Here is a 12,897-nt window from a genome sequence, read left to right on the forward strand (position 1 = left end):
AAATAATAAATTTATTTGATATTTTGTAATGTTTGCATGTCTGATTTAAACACAAATGAATACCACAAAGAACTGTTTATTAGAACCATTAGCAACCCAAAGGTAACAAATCAGGGCACCTGTATCTAGACCCCATTGAGCCTCATCGCTAACAAAAACTTTTCTGAATGGTTTTACTCCCCAACATGGAGGACGGCAACTGGCTATAAATAATCTGCAGGAATGTCACTTGCACAATAAACAGGAAAAGAAAGTGTCCAGCTTCTCTTATGAAAAACACAAAAGCTTGAATTAAATCAGATTGAAGTGCTGGTGACATTTTACTCTGAACTTCATTATCTTCACCCTGCTAACCTCAAACCTACTTCCCACACTAGAGTACACATCATTTTAGCAAGTGTGCTAGATTTTGGTCTGTGACTTGTAGCATTAAAATATGTAAAACAAGACTTTCAAATTGCGTAACTTAATACACAAGGCTCAGTCTGATGCTCGACAAACTAAAAAAAAAAAAAAAAAACATCCATACAGTTCTTCACAAGGTAACGTTGGAGTCAGAGTCATTTCTTTTTATCCTCACAGGTAGAAGAGGAAGTCGTCCAGTTGCACACTGGGCTCCCTGTGGATGCTCTGACCCACGAGGAAAGCCAGCTTGTGGGCATACTGGCAGGGAGCAGGCACTCTGATGATTCCCTAAAGCAAAAATTATTACGTAAACACATTTATTCTTTTTTAAATAGCAGAACATTTTCACATACTTCTGTGCAATTAGACTTCCAAGTTCAAATCAGAATTTATCAAGAGCACAGCCATTCAAGATCAAACTCATTTATTAACACTAAACTTACCTGCCAGTTGTAGTACATGTGACACAGCTTGTAGGTAAGACGCTGCATATGATCCGGCTTCAGCCCACTAGTGTCATACACAACATTGTAGTGGGTTGGAGAGACGCTTCCAGTGCGGACAGCTTGGCTTACAATGTAGAAGTCATACCTGGCAAACAGAAGTTGCAACAGTTTGGTACCAATACTACGGGAAAAATAAAAATGAAAAAAGGCAGGCAACAGGTAAACATACCACTCTGGACGAGTGACCTCTGAGTCAACAACGGTGCCTGGGGGAGGGTTGGACACTTTGCCATTGATGTGTGCAAAGAACCTGCTGCTGATGCGCTTCTTCACCACCACCACACTCAGTTTGGGCCTGTGAGCAGATAAATATGCTCCATCAGCATCTTCACATGCAAGATTTACCAACTGTGAAGCAGCTGTTTAAGGCTTTCAAAGAAAAAAATGTGGACATGGAACACTTACACATAGTCATGGCCCATAGACTTGATTGAGTCTATGATCTGTGAAACCTCATAGTTGACCACGCCTTGCAGCTGGCCATCTCCCACTCCATCTCGGTACACAATGATTCGTGACGGCAGGGAGTTGTTGAATTTCAGATAGTCTTTCAGTGCACCTGGCAACATATACAAAGTGGGGCTTTGGGTGTTAGGATTAATGTGTGTATTCAAATAAGATGCACGAGTAAATGTAAAGGCCACTTGCCAGTTAAGGCAATCTTCAGTCCGTCCATGATTTCCTGCCCCTTGTGCTGCAGCACACACTTTGAGAACCATCTTAAGGAACAAATTAAAAATGTTAATGTTGTTACTTGGTTGTAACTTCAGTTACCAAAACAACTGGTGTAATGCAGCTGCCTGTGCACAATCTCTGTATAGACGTTAGAGAACAGTCACCAGTCTGTTGGAAAACTAACCTGCTCATGCTCTGGTTGAGGCTGGCCACTAGAGCTCCAATGGACCTTTTCCCACCTATTGTGTCATGGTAGCAGTCAATGCCCACAATCATCAGTTGTTTGAGCTGCACAAAGATGTGACAAGTTATGTTGGAGTTCTGTCAAATAGAGCATTCATCAACAGTCCCCTTTGAAGTCTATTATTTTAAGTAATATAATATTTTAACTACTGGCATCTGACACTGCTGGTGAAGCCATCTTCCAGTAATGCTTGTTAGCGCTGTCATGCTAATGTAAAATGCCACCAGTCACAACAGAGGAGCGGACAGGCCTGCTGACCACTTCACTTAACACTGGTTACGACAAACAAATGTTATGGATACATTACACCTTCAACTGAACACTGTGTTACGGGGACCTGGTAAGCAGTAACTCTCATTCCAGAGTGTGTATTTTCACAGCAGTCTGTGTTTGTTTTCAGGATGACAAGCTTACTTTGGCTGCAGTACTTACAATTAGGTCCATAAATGATGTAAAAATTAGTTTTTTGGAATTTGTAATTTGTTCACAGTGAATTTGAAATGAAAGTTGGATAATGACCAAAACCACACAGAAAAAGGCATCTAAGAGTTCCTCAAGGCAAAGAAATGGGATAGTGTGTTAGGGATCAATCAACTGATCTTAATCCAATAAAATATGGTTTTCACTTACTGAAATCATTTTTTTTTGTTTTTTTCTTTTAAAACATTTTATGGACTTAACTGTGTGTGTGTGTGTGTGTGTGTGTGTGTGTGTGTGTGTGTGTGCACGCACGTATATATACAAATATATAAAATATTATTTTGTGCGTCCTAAAGGTCACGTGACTGCAAACGGCCTATTAATGTGCATGTGACTTACAGGGATTTCTACGCTCCAGAGCTCTCCTCCCATCTTACAAGCCATCTGTAGTGCAATCTTTGTAGCCACAGTCATAAGTGCCTGAGGTCGGCTGAGGGTACGGGACACCACACACTGGCTGGGAGTGGGACAGTCCACACAAAGATACTTCTTGACGCTGTCGTACTTGTCTTTCCTGTTGCTGGGAAGAACCACCACCACCTAACAAATGAAGAACACTGGAAGGTCAAACACAAACACATAATACTAAAGACTCAGTTCAATTGCAAGAATATATATTTAAAATATAAACTGAGGTATTATTTACCAAGTAAGTAGCAAAAGTCGAAACAAATCTGATCTGCTCGTGTGTTTAGCCAATCTATATTTAGTAACTAACCATCTGTGTTTGGGGTCCAACATTATGCTGCAGAGCTCTGAGGAGGGACTCCTGATGGTCTTCATACATAATCCTGAATAAAATACAGCTCAGACGATTACATCACAACATCCATCCGACCAAACCATGCAACAAGTTCCTGCTATCAAAGAGTGGGTCAGACATCCCTTTTGTGAATGTGAACTACAATGTAACTATCCAACTTACATGACAGCTCTCTGGATGCGGATACCAAGAGGACCTGAGACTTTGTTGAGGGTCTGCAGGAGGGACTGGGTTTCATTGCCATTTCGACGAGTGTGAAACACAAGCCAATTATTCAGAGGTGGAGAGCTGATCAGAGGCACCCCACGCATCTCTTTGGACCAATCAGCTGCCCAAGGGTTGTACTCATACTAGGTGACAAATTATTATTATTAATCTCTCAATTAACATCTTATATAGATCAATTAATTGGATAATAGCAAATTATGTAACTACATCCATATTATACCGATCTTGGTCCCTGGAAGATCCTCTCCCCTGGCAGGACCCTGCCAGTCAGATTTAAGAGTTGCTTATCAAAGTTGAGTCCCCACTTATCCAATTCTGCCTGTGCATCAGCATTCCTATGAAAAAGTTAGTAGTTAATAGTTAGAGGGAGATAAGGGATACACTGATTCAATAGAAATATTGCATTTTGCCCCTGATACCATCTAAAGACATTAGGTATCAGATACTGAGGCTATGTCATACTTTTGTGAGTCTGCCAGTAGACTTGACTCAACAACATGGAAAGATTCAGAGACTCAACTGTATGCTAATTACAATATATGCAAAGAAAACATGTTGGTGAAGATTCTCATCCAGGCGAACTAACAAGAATGAAAGTCCAGTTGCCATGACTCAACTTCCACTGCAAATACAACACAACAAACTTAAATTGAATCATGCTTTAGGGCATTAGAAGACTTCACTACTGCAGAAGTTAAATTATCCTGCGAGTAATTAACTCTCAGCTTTGTAAATGGTGTATAAATGTATATATTGACTGCTATTCACCACAACTTTAGCCTTCAGGATCAGAAGCCGGAAAACTACACACATAAACCATATAGTAAATCGTGAGAAGAGAGGATGAGATAAAGCTGGAACAACACATGCTAAAATAATCCAAACTGTGTTTTGTAAAAATTACTTTACTTTTAAAAAAAATAAATAAATAAAATAAAAAAAACACTCAACTTGAGAAGCAAAATATGGTTTACAACCTACATATGACTACTGGATAGTATCCCCCTACCACAGTTTGGTAGGGGGATACAGCTACAGTTCTTCTACAGAAGAAAATAGCTGGAACATGTCCTAACTGTGGAAAGCAGGAAAAGTTGTAGCAACCAAGAGTTTGTCACATGCATAAAGGGATCTCAGCGCTGTATTAGCATTGAAAAATCTTGAAGTAGAAGAATGAGCTTGAGCTTGAAAAATCTTTAACCATCTTTTTGAACCAACCCTTTAAACATGAAGGAAAAAGTAGTTGTAGCAGAGTCAATTGAAATATCGGACAAATTATGTGTGACGCTGACAACGTCTCCACTGTCATGTAGGAACAAATAAATGGTTGCTGGGAATTTTCATCAAACTGTTGCTTGTGTCTAGTATGTCAGATTTCAGTTGCAGAAAATTAGCTTTTCTGGTATTTCTAATTATACAAGCGCGCAGGAAAATACCTTTGAATATTAGAGACAAATCTGTTAAGGCGGCCCTCCCTCTGCTCTGGGGTGAGTCTAGTGTGGGTGCTCAAGTCCTTCATGATATTGAAGTCAGCTCGCATCTTATCAGTCAGACCTGTCAAACACATTATGATATATGTTAATTAGAGATCAGTTTACCATTGACAACAGCTGAACAGGCTGGCTGTTGTCACCAACACGTAGAAGCAGCCTGTCAAAGCTTTCAAACGAAAGACTTGTGTAGAAGGGAACTATATGAAGCTCCAGTCATATACATGTATTACCACAAAGATGGTGTAAATGCAACATATATTTAAGGGGCTGTTGATGATGTGCTAACTCAGAATGAGAAGTTAAATGCAAAGTGCAGAATAAGGTGGAAACCTGTAAGGTAGCACAGCTCCGGGATGAGCATGGCTGGGCCTGGAGGAGGAGCGCCACTTGGACCCATCCTCTTCACATGACTGACCAGCAGCACCTGGTTTCCATCAGTGATGTCCAGACCATATTGCTCAGAAAAAGAAATTATAAATATTTTAATGTGTGAATTAGGACATTAGTGATTTATCAGTAAGAGATATTTGCACTCAGATCTGTGTCTTCAAAGATTGAAAGTCTAATTGTGTTTGAATCTACAATTGTTTATTATCTATTTGTTTATTTATGCTCACTTCCAATCCGGGTACTTTTTAGTGGTATATTATGGTTTTATTTTCTCAGTGCGTCTAAATCAGTTAATATCTGTCTGAGGAAACAACAGTATGTGTCAAATATACTACCAGCCATAGCAATACTTGATGGTACCTACTGTCTTGTAGTAGTTCTTGAAGGAAATGTCTGTGTCCCCTCTCTTGAAAGTGTTGTTGGGAGTATGATCCCACGCAATATCATCAATTCTGTAGGTTTTGTTGTTGTACCTTGAAAGTGAGATGCAGTTAGTGAGATGCAGCAAGATACTAGTTATTAATGCAAGAATATGGGTATTAAATGTGATGTTACTTGGTGAGCACTATAAGTCCAATCAACTCCTTGGCACAAATCTCAGGGAAGCGTTGATTTCCACACTGCTGCCTCAGGTTGCCCATAAAGTCAAGGACCGTCTCACTACGAAGCACTTTGTGGCTCACATCAGTACAGAGCATGATGGACGACTCATACTGCAAAATGGTGGTTGTGTAGCCTGGCCAGATTGTCAGCCTAAAATTAAGACAAGATTTCCCATGCCGTTATTTGGTTAACTATGTAAAGAAGGTGACCGTGACACCAATTAATATACCTGTGCTGCGGGATGTCGAGTGGATCACTGGGGTTATAGTAGTTGCGTCCAATCTGCTGCATGTTGAGAATTCTCAAGATCCTGGAGAAATAAGGCATCATTAATGTGATGTCTCAAAGTGTCCAAACATGGCATGGCAGGATGTACTGTACACATCTAAACTTAATCACTCAGATTCACTTGGAATATGTGATAAACATATGCAGAAAGACACTTAACATTAAGATCCTTTATAAAACTTTCCATTCAAAATTATATAAGATTATAAATTATAATAGTACAAATATATGTTACACTTAACGCATCTTTATGCAACAGAAGAAAACTTGTTTGAGCTCCTGTAGAGGCCTCCATGCAGAGGCCTGTACTGTATGTCTTGCAGTGGCTGGGACACTTAGTGGATATAGATGCCAAGACAGATGAGCAGCTATGGACTTCCACATAGCTTGACGTCATAGTATATGGGACTAGTTTAGTGGCCAGGCTGAAACCTGTGCTTTTAACTGCCAGCACACAAGTATGTTCATCTTTGCAAGCTTTGGGCCAACGATCTAGTGCGACACTGACACCCAACTTCATAAACGCAGATCGATAGATAAATACATACACGTCACATTTATTTCTCTCATGTGTACATTGCTTACTGATTTGTCAACTACAACTTGCCTTCTGAATATGATGTTGTAAAACTGGATGCAGACTGGTGAAGTTGGTGGCAGTTCATTCGTCAGCGTGACTGTTATCTGAACCTTCTCGCCATTCCTCGTCTCACTGTGCAACACAGTCTCCTAAACAGGAAGTTAGATGTGTCAGCATAAGGTGAAAAACCTCTCCCAGAAGGAATAAACAAATATTTAATTAAACTTTACTAGTCACTTCAATAACAACATGTCACCCAAACGTAATTAGTTTAAAACCACTTTTGTTTGACAGAATGCAATAAACACTACAGGTATCTTATTTTAATAAATTCCAAATGCTTCTATATATTTCTACTTATTACTGTTGTGTGTCTCGCCTACATTTGGGGTATCAAAGTACCTTGTTGTGCAATCTGTGGGGCAAAAAAAGCAGAGCTCCGTCAAAGCTCCGTGCTGAGCCAAGTGCCTCCTCGTGCTGAAAGAGGAGAGCAGATCTCAGGCGACGAGACTCCATTGGGGGGTTGAAGTCCACATGGTACTGATACAGGACCCACTGAGGACGTGAGAGGATGCGAAAGAAGTTTGCTGACAACTGAATAGCAGAACCAGTTGTTCCTGAGGAAGCACACACACAAGGACAGAGTCATTTGCAATCTACTCCACCAACAAGAAATGTTGCATTTACCAAGCTGGGTCAGCGTAAGTTACTTAAAAATGACAAACCAGACTTTGACTCCTTGACATGCTCCATAGCCTGCCTAGTGTTAACCCCTTCATCATGAAAATCCCGGCGGCGTCCCCCTCTTTCTCCAAGCTTCACTTGCTGAAATCCTGCTGAAATCTGTAGAACAGCTAATGAAGACAAATAAAGAGAACAGGTTAATACATTGTACAGAATCAGGGGTTATGTGCACATATATGTTTTGGGGAGTGGCATACTACAGAAACTGATGACCACACTGCCCATTAAGAAAAAAAATAAATAAAAAATCACCACCTGAATTTAACTAAGCAAATAGGTAAGAGCCTCCCACTGCATAATTACAGCATGGATGATTATTTTTCAGCTGGCAAAAACTTGTTTAACACTAACTGATGCAGCGAGTAGCTTCTCATTTCTTAAACAACCACATCCTGTGGTCGTGGAAAAGATGTTAATGTGTTTAAAAAGGGTCATGAATCAAGAAAAGAAAACATCTAATAAGATTGCTGAAACAGTTAAAATTGGGTTGAGAACTGTCCAACCCATTATTAAAAACTGAAAGGATAGTAGGGAACCACCATCTTGGAGAAAGAAATATGGTCGAAAAAAAAAAAAAAAATCTTGAATGATCGTGATCGGTGATCATTTAAACGTTTAACGTTTAAATGTTTGATAACGTTAAATCTAATGGTAAAACAACAACAGTAGAACTCACGACTATGTTTAATAGTGAACATATGAGCATTTCCACACGCACAATACAAAGGGAACTCAAGGGATTGGGACTAAACAGCTGTGTAGCCTTAAGAAAACTACTTGTCAGTGAGGCTTATTGGCAAAAAGGCTTTATTTGCTGGGGAGCATAAAGATTGGACTGTGGAGCAATGGAAGAAGGTAATGTGGTCTGATGAGACGAGATTTAGCCTGGTCAGACGGTTGCATCAGAGTAAGAACAGAGGCCGGTGAAGTGATGCACCCATCATGCTTAGTGCCTACTGTATAAGCCTGTGGGGGCAGTGCTATGATCTGGGGTTGCTGCAGTTGGTCAGGTCTAGGTTCAGCAACATCATATGCCCAAAGAATGAGGTCAGCTGAAAACCTGAATATACTGAATGACCAGGTTATTCCATCACTGGATTTTATCTTTCCTGATGGCTCAGAAATCTTTCAAGATGACAGTGTCAGGATTTATTGGGCTCAAATTGTAAAAGAATGGTTCGGGGAGCATGACACATAATTTTCACACATGGACTGACCACCACAGAGTCCAGACCTTAACTCCTATTGAGAATCTTTGGGATGTGCTAGACAAGACTTCCAACTCTCCCATCATCAATACAAGGCAAAAAATGAATGCAACTCTGGATGGGAATAAATGTTGTGACAATGTAGAAGCTTCCTAAAACGATGCAACAGCAAATGTGTGCCATAATCAAAGCTAATGGTGGTCAAAACATAATATTAGAGTGTGTAACGTTTTTTTTGTGGGGGGGGGGGGACCGGCAGTGTACTTGACATAAATAAAACTGTACCTTCAGCAGAAAATGGTCCTGGAGCTCCTTTCTGCCTTCCTCTACCGACCAGCTCACCCTCTGTAGGAGGTGGAGCTGCTGGTGCAGTCTCCCGAGCCTGGACCTTCAAAATATCAACAAAGTAGTTGATTTGGTGATACTTTAAGCAAACAGTTGACGTTCCTTAAGGGATGAAAGTCAGTTCTGCACATCCATTCATTTTAATGTCGTTCTTTTGTTGTATAGAGTCTAAATTTGGCAGCTCATTACAAAGGTGTTAGTACCTTTCCATGGGTCTGCCAGCTCTTAGCAAAAATGTTACATTGAGACATTATGGATTAAAAAAGCGAAAATAATTCTCTATTTTACAACAATATCAAAAACACACAAAGACAGAAAGAAAAATACCTCGGACAGGAACAGAAAGGTGCAGGAATTGCAATGAGCAGTGCAATATAATTTTAATTAAACAGGATGTAATAAATATTAGACCTGTGCAAAGCAGCTACAAGATTTGACATTTAATAATATGTTAATATGTTTTTAAGTATGATTGAGAAAGGAACCATCCACACATGTGAAGGTGGACTGACTGACTGACTGACTGACTCACTGCTCCGGGGGCCGCACTCTCCTGACCCCGAGCTCTGCCTCTGGATCTCGCTCTGGCTCTCGCTCGACCAGTCATCCTAAGATAATGTGAAATAACACAAGCTGTCTAATAAAAACATCAACAACATTAATTACAATCCACAACAACCTGAAAGGATATTCAGAGAAAAGATTGGACAACTTATCTCGACTGGTAGCTTAAATTTGAAGTAAAAAAAAAAAAAACTATTTATTTGACTAACTTTTCTGCAAACAACTTTGACATTAAACACAATTCGACACAGAAAAGTCCCAAATTGCACATTTTAACTATCGTTATTTAGTTATTTAGTTTTCAGTAAGATGGCGCCTGCTGACACTGTTGAAGGTCGTGGCCCACACCATGCACTCACATGCTAACGCTGGCTAACGATAGCCTGCTAACAAAAGTGCTGCATTTTGTTTTTTGTTTTTTTACAGACTAAGGAATTTACAAGTCTTTTTTGGTGTCGGCATATTTAATGCGTTCATTTCTAGTTAATTAGTTTTAGTTCAGCTCATGTTGACGTGTTCTGCGTCCAAAGTGGTATAACTTTAATTTCGATTGAATCCAAACTTGGTGAGGAAATCCGATTCCCTGTAATATCAGTGTCTACACATATGTTGTATCACACTTCAAATATTAAAAATACTCACTTTTAGAGGATTACTCTCGTGGATAATTCACCGTTTAATAACTTTTCAGCTCAGGTGCAGCCGCGACGACGAGGAGCAAACTAATTGCGGCAATAGAGCTAGAAGCCTCTTCACTAAGAAGATTAGTACGCTTGTAGGTTTTAAATATACTTTAATTAAACATTTCTTCGGCCTACGCGAAGCACATTTATCTAGTTCAATTAACATTTCTCAAAATGAACAAATAAAGATTTTTTTTTGAAAGTTTGCTGGATGAATAATCTATTTCAAAAAGCCCATGAACTACTTTTCTAAGCGCGGGGATCCGTTCACACTGGTGCTGTCGTGTGTGCATTTTTCATGGTGCTGTTTCACTTGTGACCACTTGATGGCAGCAGAGGTCGCACAGTAAATGACCAGCTGATTGAAGCTGACTTCAGCGACGTGTAGTTTATAAAAGACATAGATTAATAGATAATAGAGCTTATTTGTAAAAACATGGAGTGGTAAACTGTATAAATTCATAAAGAAACCTAAATGCATCACAATCATAAAAACGCATGGCAGAACTTAAAGATAGATCCAACCTTTAACAGTTTAAATGCTGAAAAATAGCTTTCATGAGACCTGCACAACTGTAAGTAAATGAAGTTTTAAGGTTGCATCAAAACCTGGAAGGCAGCTGACCATTCCCTTTCTCGTCAAGTTAAGCTTACGAACAAAATGAATATGACTTAAATATTGCTTTTATGCCCTTCTTTTAAAGATGGGCCTGATGATGAGCCATTATTTCTTCCAAAACTTTTCCTCTCTTCTCCACTTCCTACCATTTGAAACAGAACTTGGCACCTCAGAGGGCATTTTTAGGAAGATGTACGCAAGTCTTTCATGTCTGAGATCTAAGAGTGATTACAGATTCAGACCTGAGGGACTAGTCTGGGAGGACCTTCTTCAGTCACTGTTTACCTGCTGGAGGAAGACTGAGGGGAGATAAAGAAAAGGCAGGGACATCAGTGTGATCAAGCCTGATTGTAGCTTGAAATGGCAAAGAGCCATTTAACACACAAAAACCCACTAGAGTGTATTTTAACATAGTGATATTATGTTGTAAAAAAATCTGAACAGTACGCATCTGACACAAATGGTCCAGAACCGTAAAAGCTTTGATTGAAAATAAGAAATTCTTTCAGCCAAAACCATGCTATCTCTTAAAAAACAACAAAGGACGCTGAAAAAAGAGGAAAAAATTAAAGAAAAAGAAGGAAATGTGGCAAAGGAGAGGACTGCAAGCTGAGCGGTGTGAGGCTGAGAAAGGTACACCCCGCCAAGGACGTTGATGAATGCGCTTCAGGCTTCAAGCTCGCCCTGCAGCCCCCAGTGGTGTGGATTCCACGCTTACACTAATCATGCTCGGTGAGATACCACGGACCAGAGCTGATGAAAGGAAACATGCAACATAGTTAGTATATCAAACTGGCTGCACTTTCACATAACACACGCCCTTCATTTTCACTTTTATCACCACAATCAAGGATGCTATCACCATCATCAGCACCACTGTCCGGAACATGTTGTTATACTGATGCACTTGTATGACATCTAAACATTCAACACCCCCCCCCCCCCCCCCCCCCCATTGAGCTTGTATGAAACATAAAAACAAACCACAGCCACTGCTTTCATCCTGCAGAAATCACTGCGCTCCCATTAAGCTTGAACCCATGATTGCAAAACCAGAACAAGAGGGGATTCTGAGTAACATGGATCTACCCGACCATGATATCAGTAAGCGGGTTAGGAAAATTAGATTATTCTCTTGCCTGCTGTGGAATCTAATCTGCTCTGCATCAGTCTGTTCCCCCTTAAAAAGACCCAGGCACTGCAACACACACACACACACACACACACACACACACACACACACACACACACACACACATACACACACATACAATTGCACCATGGGTTTTAGTCCAATGAAAATACGCTGCCAAGCCAAGATTACAATATTTTAAATCGACACACTAGTGTTCTATTCACAATGAAGATGAAACACACACAACCAGATACGGAATAAAAGAATATCAAAGAGATCACTCTCTTCTCCGAAACATTTACAATTCTGCTGCATTTAGAACAGTTAAAAAGATTTGTGGCTCTAAATTATTAACCTTTCATAATTTGTATGTTATCTACAGTAACTTAAACAAGACTAAGAAAACATTTGAACCAAATGGAAACATATTAACTAAGTCTGAATCCAGTGGACATTTGCTTACATTTCAATCCCATCACCTTATGCTTGCAGTAGTGTCGTACTTATTTCACCATGTGCCAACATTAAGATTCTTTAAATGTCCCACACCAACCTGCATCATCAGTGTGTTGATTAATCACAATTATAGGCAGCTGGACCGGCTTCATTTGATGGGAGGTTGCTGGTGTCGTTTTGATTAAATTGCATTTGAATTTTAATATTTAATACTGTACGTTTGAAATATGAAATATTATTAAAAGTGCATTAGTTTTAATTGATGAGCGTCTGATGCTGGCAACAGTTTTTAACAGTTTTGATTACAGAGATGTCAAGAAATAAGGGCTACTGTGTGGATTTGGACATTACCAAGCTAAAGAATCAATTTTAATGCTCAGTATTTCATACATATTTATGTCCACTAATTAATACAATTATTTCAGCTCAAATAGACAAATTTAACTGAATTTGCTGTTTTATCTTGTTCTTGTTCCACCTCAACACCA

The 12,897-nt window shown here is 39.6% G+C and overlaps 1 protein-coding gene across 4 annotated transcripts; it reads right to left on the minus strand.

The window, feature by feature from the left end:
* Positions 1-526: 526 nt before the first annotated feature.
* piwil1 (piwi-like RNA-mediated gene silencing 1) lies at positions 527-11,304 on the minus strand. Of its 4 annotated transcripts, none has more exons than XM_026342534.1 (21): positions 11,061-11,304; positions 9,485-9,560; positions 8,893-8,995; positions 7,381-7,509; positions 7,058-7,272; positions 6,683-6,804; positions 6,017-6,097; positions 5,740-5,937; positions 5,549-5,657; positions 5,125-5,251; positions 4,738-4,855; positions 3,522-3,636; positions 3,236-3,423; positions 3,029-3,101; positions 2,650-2,850; positions 1,771-1,874; positions 1,560-1,630; positions 1,317-1,470; positions 1,081-1,206; positions 849-996; positions 527-693 (listed from the first exon to the last, which is right to left on the minus strand). In XM_026342534.1, the coding sequence occupies exons 2-21, from the start codon at positions 9,557-9,559 to the stop codon at positions 577-579; spliced, it is 2,574 nt and encodes an 857-aa protein (XP_026198319.1). In that variant the 5' UTR covers position 9,560; positions 11,061-11,304; the 3' UTR covers positions 527-576. The 4 variants fall into 4 exon arrangements, with proteins under 4 accessions (XP_026198319.1, XP_026198318.1, XP_026198317.1 ...); XM_026342533.1 differs by lacking the exon at positions 11,061-11,304 and adding an exon at positions 10,159-10,256 and having other exon boundaries at positions 9,485-9,589; XM_026342532.1 differs by lacking the exon at positions 11,061-11,304 and adding an exon at positions 10,159-10,250.
* Between the last annotated feature and the right edge of the window lie 1,593 nt (positions 11,305-12,897).

The sequence above is a fragment of the Anabas testudineus genome, chromosome 9, assembly GCF_900324465.2.
Source record: "Anabas testudineus chromosome 9, fAnaTes1.2, whole genome shotgun sequence".
In the NCBI taxonomy this organism is placed as follows: domain Eukaryota; kingdom Metazoa; phylum Chordata; class Actinopteri; order Anabantiformes; family Anabantidae; genus Anabas; species Anabas testudineus.